Below are 20,440 nucleotides of genomic sequence, written 5' to 3'. Positions count from 1 at the left end.
ACACTCGGCTGGAGCACCCCTTTGTACTTCGGAATATTAATTAAGTGGGTTACTCTTTGGCATAAAACATGGTCAATTTAAGGTCAGTGGCTTTAAAAGCTATATATTTAATACTAATGTGAAAGCGCCTTTATAAAGATAAATGACTTACTTTCAAATGCTGAAAAGAAAATGGTTAAATGTGTAATTTATAAATGACTAGTTTTAACTTGCAGCTTTGTATATATGTGATAAAGTTAAATTATATTTTATTACAGGCTTTGGTCTATCTTTGTGTCAAATTTTATTCAAATCCATTCAGTCGTTCTGACATGATTGAATAATAACTTATTATGTAAACTTTAGGAAAGATAACGAATGAAACAAGTAATAAATCCTCTTGCAAATAGAGGTAGAGCCATGACTGTGTAAATTATTAAAACATAATTAGAAGCTAATTTAAGAATATTTTATGTTTCAGGTGAATTCTTCTTACCCGTTACTAAAAAGGTACGTAATAATATCTTCTATATACCATAGAAATTTAGTTTCTCATGAAATAGCCTTTCTTACAATTTATTCACTAACTAAAACCATAATAATAAACTATAATATGTAGCTATATTATGATTTCTACGTATAAACCACAAATAACCTTGTACCCGATAAGCGTACTGTCCTTTTCCCACTCATCCTTAATTATATAGCTGTCGCGTTCACACAATTATTATTACACAAGAAATTAATAGTAAATAATAAAAAAAACAATAATAGTATATTTAAAAACACAACTAAAGAGATGTATAATAAAACTCAAAATGGAAAAATATATTTCTGAATCGCACAAGCGAAATTTTTTACGTCCGTACGTATATAACAAACGCGCCGGCAAGGGACAGAGGGAGTCCGTTTCTACACAGGAATTCGGTAGATGTGGTGGATCCGCTCTAAGTCCACTGCCATGTGATTGCCCCCATGTCGGCCCATGCGCAAGCAAATATTGTCATCTTGATGAGGGTTTGGTGGTCGCCCTAGAATCAGATGCAATATATCGGAGGGACTGCTGTTGCGGTCAAAGATTAGCCACGCCTGTGAATCAGGTCGTTATGAGGTTTAATAGAGGAAAAATGTTCCCCAACACCACTGTAGTAGAAAATTTGACTTCCTTTTGCTATCTCCATATAAAAATTGTAATTATTTTTAGGATTCTTCGTTTAATATTCTTTTGATATAATATGTAATAGAAGTAATATTTTAAAATATGCTTATTCAAACTAAAGTAACTACAGTAGCACCTCGTTAAGTCGAACCTCGATAAGTCAAAAACCTCCAAATCTCGAAAAAATGTCTTGTTCCCTTCCCTTCAAACCCGAAAACCTCTATTACTTGAAATTTTGCCCCTCTGTTAGTCAAAATAATCACCGAGTCCCTCCAAGCCATTTTGGTACATATTTTCACTCTATACCTCGAAAAATCAAATTTGACCTCTGTATCTCGAACATAGCAACGTTTTATTTTACAACCTTTATAACTTGATGATTTGGAATTTATTACCTCTATTGTTCGAACAAAAATAAGTTACCGACTTTAAGAATTTGCCGACAGTGCAAGTACACTATAATTGTTTCTTAGAAAACATTTTAGGAGTATACGATAATTAATTTATGACTCACGAAACTAGAAGAATTTTATAAAGCAAACCAGTATCTTTGAAAAAGAAGAATTTTCTGCTCTTTATAGATTATAAAATGCTAGAGAACAACCAAATTATCTAAAGCAAAAAAAAATACTGACTTTTTAATGCCATATTTTTTATTTTAAAATGATTTGAAATAATGTTGATTTTTAATAAAAAAAAACATGTTTGTGACCTCTGCAAGTTGAATTTTAATTTATTTTACCTCTCTAACTCAAAATTTATAAGAATAAACCTCAAACTCTTTATGTCGAATCAAAATCCGCCTAAGTCGAAAACCTCCATAAGTTGAAAACTCTATAACTCGAATTTTTTGGCGTCTCCCTTGATATTCGACTTATAGAGGTGCTACTGTATTTAAAGCCACATATTACAACAAACAATAATAAAAAAAGTACCTATTTAAGAGTGGAAAAGACAACCAATTACCGTTATGAAACTAGTTGTTACGCAACATCCAATATAAACAAGGGTTTTAAAAACAGGTTTTCATTGTGAGTTAATCCCATTCATTCAACCGTCCGCGTCCGTAGCCCTGCGCGTATAAAAGGAGATTGCCCTGCCCAAGTGGCAAGTGACTATGGCACGTCTTGGTATCGCAATCAAACTTATTGTGTCAAGATGAAATATAGCTCAATTTAAAGCTTGATGTTAGTACATACTTTTAGAAACGATTAAAGTTTTTATGTAAATAAGCCGCAGTTCGCGACAATAAAAATAAAACAATAGTTTTATTTAACACTTCAAAAAAATACTTAACTAATCGAGTTTAAACTAACGATGAACGTTAAGTTTTACATTTATTACCTTTTTATTACACAGGTATTATTTTTATTTACAAGACAAATGTGAAAAGTAAATCGTAATAAACATTATTTCAAATAGAAACTAAGACATAATACTTACATAAGTACCTAATATGAGTTATGAGTTATGACTTATGACGCTTGCAAGAGAGATAGATATATTATGTGTCAAAACAAAAACTTTTACTTTTATTTCTATTTATTCGGTATAATTACGACTTAATAGTGATAAATATGATCATTATAAATACAAATACGAATTAACAGTATCACTAACACGTGACACAACTAGTATTTTACCGATTCCATACCTACGTGGTCATACATGTTTCAAAACACAAACTTTTACTATTATTTCAATTTATCCGGTATAATTAAGACTAAATAGTGATGATACATAATATGATCATTGTAAATACAAATAGGAATTAACAATATCACGAACACGTGGCACAACTAAAATTTTACCGATACAACCCGTGGTCATTCTCCTTTAGCTTGTTTTAAAACCCTACCCTTTAATTTCATTTATAAATTAAACCTTATGCAGATACTTATAAAGTTCAAAGTACATTAATACTATAAGAATTTTCTGAATCGCGCAATCAAAGTTTTTTTGTTCTCTCCGTATATATACACCGCCTGTCGTCTCCTACAATAGGGAGTCCGTTTCTACAATGGAAAATGGTTGCGGGATGGAGCCATCTTAAGTTCATCCCACCCAAACCGTATGACCGATAGAACGTGCCCACGTGGCCAAAAATGATGATAAATGATGATGAAACCGGCCTTAATGGCTTAAATACGAAATACGATATGACTATATACAGAATATTACAAAGTTCAGTGCTCTCGAAGTACCGAGGTAATCACCTCAATTCCACCCTGTAGAAGATTCGACTCTCTTTTTGTATGTGATAGAGATAATGTTATTTTCACTATACTTACATTACATCGTAGTTTCAGAGATGTTGATGCGTTCTTTGCGTTTCACCTATATACCACATAATCCATACTGATATTATAAATGCGAAAGTAACTCTGTCTGTCTGTCTGTTACTCAATCACGCCTAAACTACTGAACCAATTTGCATGAAATTTGGTATGGAGATATTTTGATACCCGAGAAAGGACATAGGCTACCTTTTATTGCGAAATATGTACCACGGGCGAAGCCGGGGCGGACCTCTAGTACTTAATAAGTTAATACTAGCTAACGCTACCGCTATACTATTGTTGTATAGGTGAAACGTCTATAGAAGTATTATATAATACATGTAATATATCATATTAAAAAATTTCTTTATTACTCGATATTAAGGGGGCGCAAAATAACCAAAATAACCATGGCGCTCTTTTTTTCTCGAGATCAAGAATAAACGTTTGATTTTGTCACGATAAAAGTGGTTTATCGCAGATAAAACCAAAACTAAAAGTAATTACACAAAATGCTCTGACAAATATCTTACAAATGTTTTAATATAATTGTTTATGAAAAAAAAATCATAATAAGTATTACCATGTCAAGTAGAAAACGTAAAAGTGTGAAAATTAGAGCTAACTTGGTGATTTTTTTTTATCGAGTAAATTTTAATATTTTATGTTTTTGATTAAACAGAATCGTTGAACATATCATCTAGTTTGATATATATTTTATTTTTTAGATTTGGTCTTGCATATTACACGTATAGGTCTACCAGAATCTGATGGCATATTTATATTTCAAAAATACGAGATTTTCATGTGGCAACTTTATTTGACAACTATCAAATTGGTTGTCAAATTATTTGTGTTGATGATTAATTATTAGGATTTTGTCTTCAAAATCTTCAAAATGTCCATAAAACCGCTGCGATCACAAGCAAGAGGTGTTGTTTACAATGTGTATAGAAAAATATTCGATGAAAAAGGGTCAAACACATCACAATTTTCAATTTTAAAGCGCGTGAAAGATTTTATTGCTAAGTTGGACTTACCCGGTTTTGATACTTTAATTTAAAAATGTTATAAATAGGTAACTATAATATTGTTTGTTGATTAAAATATAATTTTATGAAAACTTATATAACAGATTCGGCTATTTGTCAAGTCCAAGGTGTACAAGTCAATTTTATAATGTGTTAATACTTACGAAAATAAACATGATTTTATTTTATTATTGTTTTATTTTATAAAAAATTATAAACAATCGTTAAATATACCTAGTAAATAAGTTTTGATCTGCATTATCATTACATCCATATTTTCACATGCCATAATTATATACATATATTCAAATATAGGTATGTGTAAATACATAATATTATTATGTATTTTAGAAAAGTAAGTAATATGTATATTATACATGTAATAAGTACCTAGATAATAATATGTGGATATCTCATTATTAAATACAGTATTATCCACTTGTGTAATGTGACTAATGATATTGAGGACAAAATAAAAAATACGCAGTATCAAGATCGTTCAGTCCATTTTCCCTAGGGTTGCACACTCTAAATTTTGATTTCCCTAATTGCCATCAGATTCTGGTTTACCTATATCATCTAATAGAAGATTGGTTATTTTGCTTTATGCGCCCCCTTAATTCACTCTGTAAAAGATTCGACACTCTTTTTTACTAAGTACATCACTATAAATAAATTGAAAAAAAAAATGAATTAGGTAACTAAATTGGTGATAGAGCTAATTTAATTTTCACCATTACCACAATATAGTCGTTCCAAGGACAGTTCCTGATGCATTTGAATCTTAAAAATATTTATATAAGTGCATCATATTGATTTTTCAATTTATCTGCGCATGTTGTAACATCACCACTGCTCGAACGGTGAAGGAAAACATCGTGAGGAAACCGACATGTCGAAGAATTAAAAAAAAAAAGTTCGACGACATGTGTCATCCGCCAACCCGCACTTGGCCAGCGTGGTGGATTATGGCCTGTACCCTCATAGGAGGCCTGTGTCCCAGCAGTGGGAACGTATATGGGCTGATGATGATGATGATGATCATCTGCATGAAGGTTAAGTTTCTTCATTGTCTACTTTTGCAATAGCTTTTAAGAATTTGACTTTTCGGACACATTCTCATATTATAGGACTTGGATAAGGGTCAATATAAAATTTTTAGTCACATCTGTTTGAAATTTCAATCAGTAATATTCAACTCTACTACAATGGAATAAGTTATACATTTGATTGGACAGTGCTTCTGATACCTGCTTGGTTTTTTTTTATCTTCTATTTTTATGCAGAGTAGGTTGTGATTATAATATAGACTATAGAGAAAAATAAATCGTGTTCCAGTTTTAATACTAAAGTGAGTGCGATTTTGATATTTATTCGTTCCCATCGTTTTTTTAGAAATGTATTTATTTAAAAAAAATATTCAAAAGTGTATCTACTTTATCTCTACATAAAAATGAAATTAACAACATTGTTTCTTAACATTTACTCATACGATGATACAATTCACACCGACTAAGCTATATATTATATATACTAGCTTACCGCCCGCGGCTTCGCCCGCTTTGTCTAAAACCTAATAAATTATATACTAAAACCTTCCTCTTGAATCACTCTATCTATTTAAAAAACCGCATCAAAATCCGTTGCGTAGTTTTAAAGATTTAAGCATACAAAGGGACATAGGCTCAGAGAAAGCGACTTTGTTTTATACTAACTATGTAGTGATATCATACTCTGGACACTCGTCATTTCGCAGCTGTACAAACGGGGTTATCTAGGGTTAATAGCATCTTCCTGTTGTAAATATATATGTGGGAATAGGATAAAATATTGAGATGTATCTATTTCATAATTAGCTTTATTTTTAGTCTGTGTTTTTCTATTATTTACTCTGTGGATATGTTGTCTGTAGATTGATGGTTATCTATGACTTGACTTTGTGGCTCGGTACGAAAAGAAATGGAGGATTGTTAAAAATGTATTTTTGTTCGGTGTCTGGGAAATAAACTGATTGGGCTAATTTGGCGTTTTTATTTACACCATCCCCACATAATTTGGGGGCTCGTCCGGGATGGTGGAATAAAGAAAATAAATGGAAGATTATGATTGCGGTGATTAAACCAGATTAAGACTTTACGAATTATGAACTAAGAAGACTAAGATTTAAAGAAGCTTATGATTATACGATTACGACTTGAAGACTATATAAAACTTATTATTAACATTATTCAACATGCCGCCGAAACGACTATTAAAGGATGATGATGATTATGGTGAACCATCGCCGCGTATTTCCTTTACTGATTTAGAAAAATCAATGACGCCATTTTCGGGTGATGATGCTTATGGCGTCGAAACTTTCATAAGAGAATTTGAAGACGTTTCCTCTCTAATGCAATGGGGCGAATTAGAAAAACTCATATTTTCGAAGCGGCTCCTCACGGGGACCGCCAAGCTATTTTCACGTTCACTAAGTGGGACCACCACGTGGGATACACTTAAGTCTGAGCTCCGCGAGGAATTTGGTAAGAAGTTGAACAGTGCAACTGTTCACAAGAGACTTTCAACACGCCGGATGAAGATGAATGAGACTCATCAGCAATATTTTTTACATATGAAGGAACTTGCAGTACTTGGGAATGTTGAAGATGAAGCCCTGATGGAATATGTCATCGACGGTATTAAAGACAGTGAGTCCAACAAAAATATTTTATATGGCGCTTGTAACATTAAAGAATTCAGAAAGAAGTTAGACATTTATTCAGAAATTAAGAAAAAATCATATTATTCACCTAATAAGATTCAAAGTAATTCAGTATCAAAGTCCATTGGCATGAAAATTCAAAAAACATTAAGAGTAAAGAGATGTTTCAATTGTGGAGATTTAGATCATGAGTCGCCTAATTGTACTAAAGGCATTAAATGTTTTAAATGCAACTTGTTTGGCCATAAATCAACTGAATGTTCTAAAAGTATAAAGAAGAGTTTGGAAATTATGTCAACTAAGAATAATATTGATGTGAGACCTTTTAAGAAGCTGAAAATAAACAATATTGATGTAGAAGCCCTGATTGATACCGGAAGCGATGCTAATTTAATAATTATGTCTTATTTTAGGAAGATTCAAGGTGAAAAATTGTTATCTTATAGTTCAGGAACCACAGAGACTTTAACTGGAATAGCTGAAAAGGAAATTTATACAAAAGGATCTTTCACAGCAAAAATTGAAATTGATGATTGTTATTTTGAAACTTTATTTTATGTTGTTGATGATGGCGCTATCCCTGTCAACATTATATTAGGAAATCCTGTACTGAAAGAAGTAGAAATCAATTTTAAGGCTGGAACTATCACTGCAACAAGAATATTACACCTTACAATGCTAGAGAATGAAAATGAAGATATCACAAATATTGAAAACAAAGAATATAAGAATAAAATACAGAATATTATAAAAGAATATAACCCCAAAAGATGTACTAAAGAATCAAATGTAAAACTTAAAATATTATTAACCGATGATGTACCAGTTTATCAGAATCCACGACGATTGTCACCTTTGGAGCTTAACATTGTTGACAAACAGATTAAAGAATGGCTTGATGAAGGAATAATAAAAACAAGTAAGTCTGATTATGCTAGTCCAATTGTGCTTGCAAAAAAGAAGAATGGATACTATAGATTGTGCGTTGATTACAGGAAATTGAATAAGAAACCTAAGAAAATGCAAAATGAAATTATAAGAAAACATCATGAAAACGGACATTTTGGTTGTGTTAAGACTGAGGAATTAATAAATAGAAATTACAACGACCGTGAAGAAGTAAGAAGGATGGCGAAAGCAAATATTCAGAATATACAAGATGAAAATAATAAGAATTATAAAAAGAGAAAGAAGCTCAAGCTCAGCTGATATGATGAAGCCATGGGTAGCGACTGTTGACTCATCTGGGACAGATGATTCTGCAGGATGACCGTGTGGGAATAGGATAAAATATTGAGATGTATCTATTTCATAATTAGCTTTATTTTTAGTCTGTGTTTTTCTATTATTTACTCTGTGGATATGTTGTCTGTAGATTGATGGTTATCTATGACTTGACTTTGTGGCTCGGTACGAAAAGAAATGGAGGATTGTTAAAAATGTATTTTTGTTCGGTGTCTGGGAAATAAACTGATTGGGCTAATTTGGCGTTTTTATTTACACCATCCCCACATATATGGGACATATCTCAGTGACACCCACTCAGGATGTTTTTGCAATCAATCATTGATATTCACTAGATGATATAACACATATTAAATGGCAATGATATTAAAAACTAGCGGTCCGCCCAGGCTTCGCCCGTTATAGTTCATACGTTTTCTCTCCATAAGAATCATCGTCGTACTTCAAGAAAAAAAAATTAACGAAAACGATTCAGCCGTTCTCGAGTTTTGCGCTTTCCAAGACATTTGGCGATTCATTTTTATATTATACTAGGTTTCCGCCCGCGGCTTCGCCCGCGCAGTCAAAGAAAAACCAGCATAGTTCCCGTTTCCGTGGGATTTCCGGGATTGCGTCATTTTCCCGGGATAAAAAGTAGCCTATGCCCTTTGTCGGGTATCAAAATATCTCCATACCAAATTTCATGAAAATTAGTTCAGTAGTTTAGGCGTGATTGAGTAACAGACAGACAGATAGAGTTACCTACTTTCGCATTTATAATATTAAGTATGGATTATAGAATATAAAAACTTTTTATTTTTATTAAAAAGGTATTATCTACCTATACCTTTTTAGTTTTTATTTATTAGCGCGGTTATAAGCGCTCCAGGAGTGACGTCAAAATGTAGCTAATTACCTACCAAGAATTTACTTGTTCTCTTTTTCGCTCACGATATTTGAATCATGCCATCTTGCTTTCTCATCTAATCCTGTGTGTGTTAGCGCGCCGTTTTTGAAGATCGACTATTGTGTTCTGAAGCAGCATTATGTGTAAACCTTTGGCATTAATCTTTTTGGATGTGTGCGATTTACAAAATGTTATTCTGATAATAATAATTATTGTATAGAACGCTTTGTATTAATATGTTAGATATACGTCATTCTAAGCATGTGAATAAGTGAAAATGATACCATAAATATTATACATATTACATATTTGCATTATTAGGTCCAGAAGTCGAAGTCCTCGCGTTTTTCTATGAAATTACTTTCTTTTCGTTCTCTATTCAATTGAAATATATTTTTCTACATTTGAAATAAAAAGTATAAAAGGTTAACATTGAAATGTTGGCACTAAAAGCTATAATTCTAAGAACTTGCAATGAAGACTTGTAAAAACCTTTTATATGAACTAGATGAATTGATAAATATTTTCAAGTTACATAATGTTGAGAAAATGTTATATTTATTCTTATTTGTATCAAAGATTAATTAATTCTCAAATTGTTGTTTACGACAAGTCTATTAATCATCGTCTTATGAATTTTCGTTTCATTTTTCTTAATTATGTGTATTAGCTTTCATATTGTATTATATTCTCGCTCATGTACATCACTAGCTGCGCCTCGCGGTTTTACCCGCGTGGTTCCGCTCCTGTTGATCTTAGCGTGATGATATATAGCCTATAACTTCCGAGATAAATGTGCTATCTAAAACTGAAATAATTTTTCAAATCGGACCAGAAGTTCCTGACATAAGCGCGTTCAAACAAACAAACAAACTCTTCAGCTTTATAACATTATTTCTTTTATGTAAGTATATAATAGGTACCTAAGTAATATAAAGGTCCAATTCGTAGGAAATTTCAGATAAATTAGGTACTTTTCACAAAGTTCAGAAAAGACACCCCAACGGTACATTTATATAATAGTGGGGTACTTTATGTTATTATGTTAATATCTATACTAATATTATAAAGCTGAAGAGTTTGTTTGTTTGTTTGAACGCACTAATCTCGGGAACTACTGGTCCGATTTGAAAAATTCTTTCGGTGTTAGATAGCCCATTTATCGAGGAAGGTTAGAGGCTATATTTCATCACGCTACGGGCAACAGGAGTGGAGCCAAGGGGGTGAAACCGCGCGGAGTAGCTAGTTTTATATAAAATTAAGATATTCAGCTGTATTCAGAACACGCACGGTCCTCGCCAAAGATATATTTTCTGCGTCGAATGAACAATGATTCTTTCATTATTCTAGGAACTTTTTACTGTATTTTTTTTGAAAAGGAATTATTTATTGTACGATTTCTCTATTTTTTTTATATAATATGTACTTTGTAGACAAAGACAAAGGCAGATTGGTCTACTTTCACCCTAATTTAGTTGGTTCTGATTTGATTTTGGTACACTTACAGATAGCTAAATAATATTATCAATAACTAGTAAAAAATATAACTTGAAGAAACTATATTTGAATATTAAATAATATATAACATTTAATATATTTTTTATTCATTCATATTATCTTTTTACGACGGCAGCATAAATACAAGGTCTATAAACATTCTTAAAATATTGCCTTTCTTAAGCATAATATAGGAGATAAAAAACATGGTTTGAGAGTTACATACCTACTACTTGAAAAATTATGCAATTGTTATTTTCATGATTTTGTAACATCAGAAATTGTACATCGTTCTTTTTATTTTTATTATGTAGTTAACTAGCTTACCGCCCGCGGCTTCGCGCGCTTTGTCTAAAACCTAATAAATTATATACTAAAACCTTTCTCTTGAATCACTCTATCTATTAAAAAAACCGCATCAAAATCCGTTGCGTAGTTTTAAAGATTTAAGCATACAAAGGGACATAGGGACAGAGAATGCGACTTTGTTTTATACTATGTACTGATAATATTAATTAGTTAATAAATGCTTAATTATTATTATTTTTATTTAAATAAAATATCCACAGCCACATCTCAGCTTACCATCCGGTGAGATCGTGGTCAAGCGCTTCCCTATTTTACAATAAAAAAGTAACTAATATTTATTCTAAAATAGATTCACAAAAAAACTTTCAGAAATCCTTTGAACTGTAATAAAAAGACAATATATATTTTTTTTTATTTCTAGTCTACACATCCCACCTGACCCTAATCCATACATTCAAGGGCCGTTTCCGAAACAAAATCAGTCCTTTCATATTTTTCAAAGCGAGGGCCTGTTAACATAACCCTATAAACACTTGACACACAAGAGCGCTTCTCTATCGAAAGCTGTGACGCTCAAGTGATGGCTTTTAATCGCGTAACAATTGATTTCAGATTGGTGTTGGTTTGCATAAGTTGTGAAACGTTTTTAAAATCGTTTTTTTGACGTTATTTTTTATGAATACTTAATCACTTTTTTGTAAATTATTATCTATTAAAGAATGACAAATATTCGGAAATAGTTGGGAAATAGCCTAAAGTAGGTACTTAAACTTTATAAAGATGTTAATTATAATACTAGCTGCTCCTCACGGTTTCACCCGCATTGCTCCGCTCCTGTTGGTATTAGCGTGATGATAATATATTATAGCCTTCCTCGATAAATGGGCCATCTTACACCGAAAGAATTTTTCAAATCGGACCAGTACTTCCTGAGAATACCGCGTTCAAACAAACAAACAAACAGCTTTATAATATGAAGTTAATATTTAATTTATAATATTGGAATATTTCTAAATATTATACCAAAAAGCTACAAGACGTTACAATCCATTATCTAGAAAAATGATGTTTATAAAAAAGACGAGAACATTTCACTAGCACGTGGATGGAGCCATCAGTCAATACGGAGTTATTAAAGGGCATGATTTATTACTCTAAGTAGATATTTGTATCGCTTCTTTGATAAATTGATGCTTGATAGAACAGTTTCCTAGTTTATGCGATTTATGGACAGATATGGCTGTTTTGGTTATTTATTTTGTATATTGGCGTACAGGTTGTTGGCCTATAATAGTTTAATATGGGTTCTTCAAAATTTATGTATATATGCGGATATTGTAAAAATTTTGTTTGGTTGAACGAACTTATTTCTTGTACGGTTGTACCTGAGATAAGTTCGTTCAATTTGATATTTTTTGTTTTTATGGCATTCAAATTTATATTTATTTCACACTTATATAAATTTATAAGTTCGTTCAACCAAACTAGAATCTAAATTTAGTTATAATTGAGAATTATTTGTTAAATAGTCCAGTGATCAGTAGTTTTTGCATGGTTTTCTTGGCAATATAAATATTTACAAACCACATTTTCATGATAAAAGAGTTACAAAATATGAATAAAGATTTGACAGAACACAGCTCTAACGTTTGTTATTTACTCCCCAATGCTCTCAAAATCCTGGTATATTTCCAAAATGCAACAGAATTTCCAAAGCAACTGAATCACTTAAGCGTTCTAGAAATTTCCAAGGCATTACCTACGGACTGAACTTAACATATTCCAAGTCTAATGGAAAGGCATTCACATTGTGGAATCCGGGAATCACTCCGGAATCCGGTGGAAACTGGTTAAGACCGGATTTATCAATACGCAACCGGGACTATCCGGTTTTAAAATTGGAACTTCGTCTTTGATTGGGATCTTGCAACTTTTGATTACGGCATGTGCAACTTTGTATACTTTGTATACAATACTTTGTATGCCATACTTTGTATTCGCAGTTTCGTTCAGTTCTGACTGGCAGTAATGAATTTAGAGAAGTTACGAGTTAGTTAATTTGTAAGTTTTAGGATCAAAGGGCAGATTACTACTTGCATCTTTGTTGAACTGTTGTTGAAATTGTATTCGTAATAATAATATAGTTAAATAACTGTATTTATTACCACATACGTAATTAATATTTTAAGTGCTGTCTGGAATCGTTGGTTAGTAATTGAATATCGCGATCAAAATATGTATATCTCGTTTGTAAAAGTGAAATTAATAATTAGAATTTGTAGAAGAGTGCCTATTATTTTAAACTCAATAAATTTTATCAGTAATGAAAATTTCAATATTTGCTTAACCTTTACTGAAAATCAATTATTGTAGTTAATTAGTGTGTGTGTGAAGTCCCATGTCCCCTATAAGTGGGGTAAGGGGCAGATGCATTATACATCTGTTTCACTGATCGATTTTCTTAAGGGACAAGTAGGTGATCAGCCTTCTGTGTCCTACCAGACCGAGACATTTTTTTTCTTCGTCTCCACCGGGAATTGAACCCAGGACCTCTCGGTTCTACGCTCACGCGTTAACCACTGTACCAAGGAGGCGGTCAACACTTGCGGCGGCTTGTAGTTAATTAACTATCGGAAAATATAAATCAACGAAAATTTTGGATAACACATTCGATCACTAGATACATTATAAATCTAGTTGAATAAATAAATGTTTGAATTTGATCGTGTCAATTACGATTTATGGCCGGCCTTCCCAAAATACCTTGACACATTAGTAATAATTCCTGACATTCCAGATTTTGCTATTCCAGGCACGTATTTTAATATGCTACGTTAATTTGCGGCTCTGAAATCTACGGCAAATGCTTGGTTCTACAGTTATTCTGCTTCCTTTAAGACTTTAAAGACTTTTTTAATTATGTTTTAGATCTTTTCTGTATTATATACAGGGTGTAATCGTTAAGTGTGCACAGACGATTTTTCCGTAAGTATTACAGATAATAAAAAACTTTAAACTGATATCGAAAGTACTTAACCTAATGAGTAAAATGGCCGTAATAAATTTTTAAAAATAAATCGAGAAATATCAAAAAAATTATCTTTAAACCCTCCCATACATAAGTATGAAATATGAATATCCCATATACATTTAATATGAAAGATTTTAGCTTTCTTTTTCTTTTTTGGTTTTCTGCTTTAATTATTTCGCAAATTTGAAGTGGCATTTTCCACGCTTTTTCCGGACATTTTCACGCATTTTCCGGATATTTGCCGGGGATTTTCCGAGCATTTTCCGGATATTTTCCAGACATTTCCCAGACATTTTCCTTTTTCTTTTTTTGGTTTTCTGCTTTAATTTGCGAAGTAATTAAAGCAGAAAACCAAAAAAAGAAAAAGAAAGCTAAAATCTTTCATATTAAATGTATATGGGATATTCATATTTCATACTTATATGTATGGGAGGGTTTAAAGATAATTTTTTTGATATTTCTCGATTTATTTTTAAAAATTTATTACGTTCATTTTACTCATTAGGTTAAGTACTTTCGATATCAGTTTAAAGTTTTTTCTTATCTGTAATACTTACGGAAAAATCGCCTGTGCACACTTAACGATTACACCCTGTATACTTCATTTGATTTCTCTTGCTTTTTAAAGCAATACGTAATGTGAGAATTGTGGATAAACTTCAAATTTTCGAGTGAGAAATAATGATAACATTTCATTACTTAAAGTGTATGCCCTATGGTTTCGCACTAACGCAGTTATGCATCCCTTTTGAACAACTCTACCTAATTAAAAAATCATCAAAATTCGCCGCGCAGTGTTAATGATATAAGCATACATAGTATGAAAAACAGTGGGAAGGAACTTTTATTCTACTACTATGTAATAAGTAGTGATTTAAAAGCCCTGGGGCCCCAATCCAGGGCCTCTACAGTGTAAATCCGTCCCTGTATAGTTTATGAGACAGTATCCCGTATCCGGCGGGCACTATTAATGGCGACCGTAAATTCGATGCAATTTTATGACATTGATTTCCGTCACGCTCATATCGTATTAATATATGGCGTTTATGCGATGCTGTGCATATTAGTGCTATATTAGATTGAATTGTTAACAATTTGTTAGAAATTGAATATATTTGGAGTATTTTGACAGGTCAATCTTTAATGAATGGTGTAGATTATGCATGTAGGTATGTAGTTTTGTTTAGTATACGGACCGGTGTTGTTCTGTTGTGTGTGTATATAAATTATCAGAAGCAATTTTATAATAAAAAGAAGTTATATAATAGAGTACGAAGTAAGAAACTAGAAAGCTTTGATACGGACTACAACATTGTGTGTGAAATTCGTAAAAATATCTTCTAAATATATTTTCCATAGCACGATGCCTCCTTAACATGGGACTACATAGTACTTTATAATTTATCCAATACCTTTACAATTAATAATCACTACATAGTATAAAACAAAGTCACTTTCTCTGTCCCTATGTCCCTTTGTATGCTTAAATCTTTAAAACTGTTGATGCGGTTTTTTATAGATAGAGTGATTCAAGAGGAAGGTTTAAATATATAATTTATTAGGTTTAAGACAAAGCGGGCGAAGCCGCGGTCGGTAAGCTAGTACTTAATAAAATGTCTTAAAAATACCATACAATAAGCGTCGTTTCGTAACAAAAGACAATATTTTACCCCGATCAACTCTTGCGCAAGCTTACGCAAAATGCAGCTGCAGCTTGCGTCATGATCTCTTGTTGTTTATTAGTTTGCTTGGTAGTTAGCTATTCTATACAGGTAGTGGGTTCGATTCCATAAAAAAATGTATATAAAAATAAAATGATAAAGATATTGTGAGCAAAGTAGGTATTGTTTTTAATAAGTTACATATAATAAATTTAAGAAGTTAAAATGTAAGAATAGAGTGAATGTCATTTTTATTATGGTTTCGTGTGTTGATAGAAATAAAATAATTTTACTTAATAGAAAAAAAATTAAAAAAAAAAGAATTTCTGGCGAATCACGTAATTCGATGATTTCTTTATTTATGTTAAGTGATGTACTCTATCATAACAATATTTTACTTTTAGCCTCGACCCTAAAACTAGAGGTCCACCCCGGCTTCGCCCGTGGTACATATTTTTTCGCAATAAAAGGTAGCCTATGTCCTTTCTCGGGTATCAAAATATCTTCATACTAAATTTCATGCAAATTGGTTCAGTAGTTTAGGCGTGATTGAGTAACAGACAGACAGACAGAGTTACTTTCACATTTATAATATTAGTATGGATTAAAATATTACCCTGTATTCAGAACACGCACGGTCCTCGCTAAAGATATATATTTTCTGCGTCGAATGAACAATGATTCTTTCATTATTGTAGGAATTTTTTACTGTGTTTTTTTTTTGAAATGGAATTATTTATTGTACGATTTTTTTATTTTTTACATAATCTGTACTTTGTAGACAAAGACAAAGGTAGATTGGTCTACTTTCACCCTAATTTAGTTGGTTCTGATTTGATTTTGGTACACTTACAGATAGCTAAATAATATTATCAATAACTAGTAAAAAATATAACTTGAAGAAACTATATTTGAATATTAAACAATATACAACATTTAATATATTTTTTATTCATTCATATTATCTTTTTACGACGGCAGCATAAATACGAGGTCTATAAACATTCTTAAAATATTGCCTTTCTTAAGCGTAATATAGAAGGAGTTGGTTGGTTGGCATGGTTTGAGAATTATTAGGTATTTCTTTGCATCACCATTAGTTAATAAATGCTTATATGGAAACAATAAACAAATATAGAACTGATGACAATCTTTTTATTTTCTTCTAGCTGCGCTCCGCGGTTTCCCCCGCGTGGCTCCGCTCCAGTTGGTCTTAGCGTGATGATATATTATAGCCTATAGCCTTCCTCGATGAATGGGCTATCTAAACCCGAAAGATTTTTCAAATCGGACCAGTAGTTCCTGAGATTAGCGCGTTCAAACAAACAAACAAACTCTTCAGCTTTATAATATTAGTATAGATTCTTAATAAACCTATACTTTTTATTTTCTAGTCTGTATGATTCACCTGACCCTAATCCATAAATTCAAGGGCCGTTTCCGAAACAAAATCAGTCCTTTCATATTTTTCAAAGCGAGGGCCTGTTAACATAACCCTATAAACACTTGACACACAAGAGCGCTTCTCTATCGAAAGCTGTGACGCTCAAGTGATGGCTTTTAATCGGGTAACAATTGATTTCAGATTGGTGTTGGTTTGCGTATGTTGTGAAACGTTTTAAAATCGTTTTTTTGACGTTATTTTTTATGAATATTTAATAACTTTTTTGTAAATTATTATCTATTATAGAATGACAAATATTCGGAAATAGTTGGAAAATAGCCTAAAGTAGGTACTTAAACTTTATAAAGATGTCAATTATAATACTAGCCGTTCCCCACGGTTTCACCCGCATTGCTCCGCTCCTGTTGGTATTAGCGATGATATATTATAGCCTTCCTCTATAAATGGGCTATCTTACACCGAAATATTTTTTCAAATCGGACCAGTAGTTCCTAAGATTAGCGCGTTCAAACAAACAAACAAACAGCTTTATAATATGAAGTTAATATTTAATTTATAATATTGGAATATTTCTAAATATTATACCAAAAAGCTACAAGACGTTACAGTCCATTATCTAGAAAAATGATGTTTATAAAAAAGACGAGAATATTTCACTAGCACGTGGATGGAGCCATCAGTCAATACGGAGTTATTAAAGGGCATGATTTATTACTCTAAGTAGATATTTATATCGCTTCTTTGATAAATTGATGCTTGATAGAATAGTTTCCTAGTGCGATTTATGGACAGATATGTCTATTTTGGTTATTTATTTTGTATATTGGTGTACCGGTTGTGCCTGGAATAGTTTAATATGGGTTCTTCAAAATTTATGTATGCGGATATTGTAAAAATTTTGTTTGGTTGAACGAACTTATCTCAGGTACTACATAGTGGTTAGAATTGAGAATTATTTGTGTTGAATAGTCCAGTGATCAGTAGTTTTTGCATGATTTTAAATGGCAAAATAAATATTTACAAACCACATTTTCATGATAAAAGAGTTACAAAATATGAATAAACATTTGAAAGGACACAGCTCTAACGTTTGTTAACTACTCCCTTACAATGCTCTCAAAATCCTGGTATATTTCCAAAATGCAACAGAATTTCCAAAGCAACTGAATCACTTAAGCGTTCTAGAAATTTCCAAGGCATTACCTACGGACTGAACTTAACATATTCCAAGTCTAATGGAAAGGCATTCACATCGTGGAATCCGGGAATCACTCCGGAATCCGGTGGAAACTGGTTAAGACCGGATATATCAATACGCAACCGGGTCTATCCGGTTTTAAAATTGGAACTTCGTCTTTGATTGGGATCTTGCAACTTTTGATTACGGCATGTGCAACTTTGTATACTTTGTATACAATACTTTGTATGCCATACTTTGTACTCGCAGTTTCGTTCAGTTCTGACTGGCAGTAATGAATTTAGAGAAGTTACGAGTTAGTTAATTTGTAAGTTTTAGGATCAAAGGGCAGATTACTACTTGCATCTTTGTTGAACTGCTGTTTATATTTTGTATTCATAATAATAACATAGTTGAATAACTGTATTTATTACATACGTAATTAATATTTTAAGTGCTGTCTGGAATCGTTGGTTAGTAATTGAATATCACGATCAAAATATTATGTATATCTCGTTTGTAAAAGTGAAATTAATAATTACAATTTGTAGAAGAGTGCCTATTATTTTAAACGCAATAAATTTTATCAGTAATGTTAATTTCAATATTTGCATAACCTTTACCGAAAAGCAATTGTAGTTAATTAACTATCGGAAAAATAATTCAATTATCAGCCAACGAAGATTTAGGATAACACCTTCGAATCACTAAATAGTAGATACATTATAAATCTAGTTGAATAAATAAATGTTTGAATTTGATCGTGTCAATTACGATTTGTGGCCGGCCTTCCCAAAATACCTTGACACATTAGTAATAATTCCTGACATTCCAGATTTTGCTATTCCAGGCACGTATTTTAATATGCTACGTTAATTTGGGGTACAGGAATCTGAAATTTGCTAAATCCATAATTATTATCAGATTACGTTTCTTGTTTTATACATTTTACTCTTAGGTTAACGCTAAAATTTCAATTATAAAACGGTATTGAGAAGAGGAGAATAGAATTCATAAGTGTAAATAATTATGAAAAAGGTCTTAGTAATCAAAGTTTACTAGCGCCCCGACCAGGTCTCGTATGGGTGCAATTATTTTGAACCACTCTATCTATTGAAAAAATCCGCATAAAAATACGTTATTACATAGATCTAAACATACATAGGGACAGTCAGCAGGAAGGCCCTGGGGCCCCAAACCAGGGCCTCCCTGTATCAATCCGTCCCTGTATATGTTGTTTATGAGACAGTATCCCGTATCCGGCGGGCACTATTAATGGCGACCGTAAATTCGATGCAATTTTATGACATTGATTTCCGTCACGCTCATATCGTATTAATATATGGCGTTTATGCGATCCTGTGCATATTAGTGATATACATATTAGTTTGAATTGTTAACAATTTGTTAGAAATGGAATATATTTGGAGTATTTTGACAGGTTAAATGAATGGTGTAGATATTATGCATGTAGGTATGTAGTTTTGTTTAGTATACGGACCGGTGTTGTTTGAAATTTGTTTTTTATCTTCTGTTGTGTGTATCCATCTTATATTTATCAGAAGCTAGTATATAATACATAGAAGTTAAGTAGAGTAACAAGTAAGAAACTAGAAAGCTTTGATACGGACTCCAACGTTGTGTGTGAAATTCGTAAAAATATCTTCTAAATATATTTTCCATAGCACGATGCCTCCTTAACATGGGACTACATAGTCCATACTAATATTATAAATGCGAAAGTAACTCTGTCTGTCTGTCTGTTACTCAATCACGCCTAAACTACTGAACCAATTTGCATAAAATTTGGTATGGAGATATTTTGATACCTGAGAAAGGACATAGGCTACCTTTTATTGCGAAATATGTGCCACGGGCGAAGCCGGGGCGACCTCTAGTACTTTATAATTTATCCAATACCTTTACAATTAATAATCACTACATAGTATAAAACAAAGTCACTTTCTCTGTCCCTATGTCCCTTTGTATGCTTAAATCTTTAAAACTGTTGATGCGGTTTTTTTTATAGATAGAGTGATTCAAGAGGAAGGTTTAAGTATATAATTTATTAGGTTTA

General features: G+C 32.1%; 2 protein-coding genes and 1 long non-coding RNA gene across 7 annotated transcripts in view; 2 read left to right on the top strand and 1 right to left on the bottom strand.

Annotated features, from left to right (window-relative positions):
- brat (tripartite motif-containing protein brain tumor) overlaps positions 1–20,440 on the top strand; it is a 432,659-nt gene that overhangs the window by 30,943 nt on the left and 381,276 nt on the right. For all 4 annotated transcript variants that reach the window (XM_089711171.1, XM_089711162.1, XM_089711158.1 and 1 more), the window contains exon 2: positions 461–489. The gene's annotated coding sequence lies outside the window, so the exon portion shown is untranslated. The remainder of the gene's footprint in view (positions 1–460; positions 490–20,440) is intronic.
- Positions 1–20,440, bottom strand: part of LOC149476791 (uncharacterized) — a 465,754-nt gene that overhangs the window by 230,650 nt on the left and 214,664 nt on the right. The window lies entirely within an intron of this gene.
- LOC149476797 (uncharacterized) lies at positions 6,283–8,635 on the top strand. 2 transcript variants are annotated; one of them, XM_089711090.1, is made up of 2 exons: positions 6,283–7,138; positions 7,566–7,683. In XM_089711090.1, exons 1-2 carry the CDS (start codon positions 6,682–6,684, stop codon positions 7,619–7,621), a joined length of 513 nt encoding a protein of 170 aa, XP_089567216.1. In that variant the 5' UTR covers positions 6,283–6,681; the 3' UTR covers positions 7,622–7,683. The 2 variants fall into 2 exon arrangements, with proteins under 2 accessions (XP_089567216.1, XP_089567215.1); XM_089711089.1 differs by having other exon boundaries at positions 6,283–8,635.

Source organism: Colias philodice, chromosome 26 (genome assembly GCF_061535455.1).
Source record: "Colias philodice isolate Cphi_HAF_F1 chromosome 26, ilColPhil1 Martin Lab GWU primary, whole genome shotgun sequence".
NCBI classification, from domain to species: Eukaryota; Metazoa; Arthropoda; class Insecta; order Lepidoptera; family Pieridae; genus Colias; species Colias philodice.
This window is presented reverse-complemented; position numbering and strand designations above follow the sequence as displayed.

Excerpts from the sequence above, each read along its gene's own strand:
- LOC149476797 (XM_089711089.1), top strand. The coding sequence starts at position 6,682 with ATGCCGCCGAAACGACTATTAAAGGATGATGATGATTATGGTGAACCA.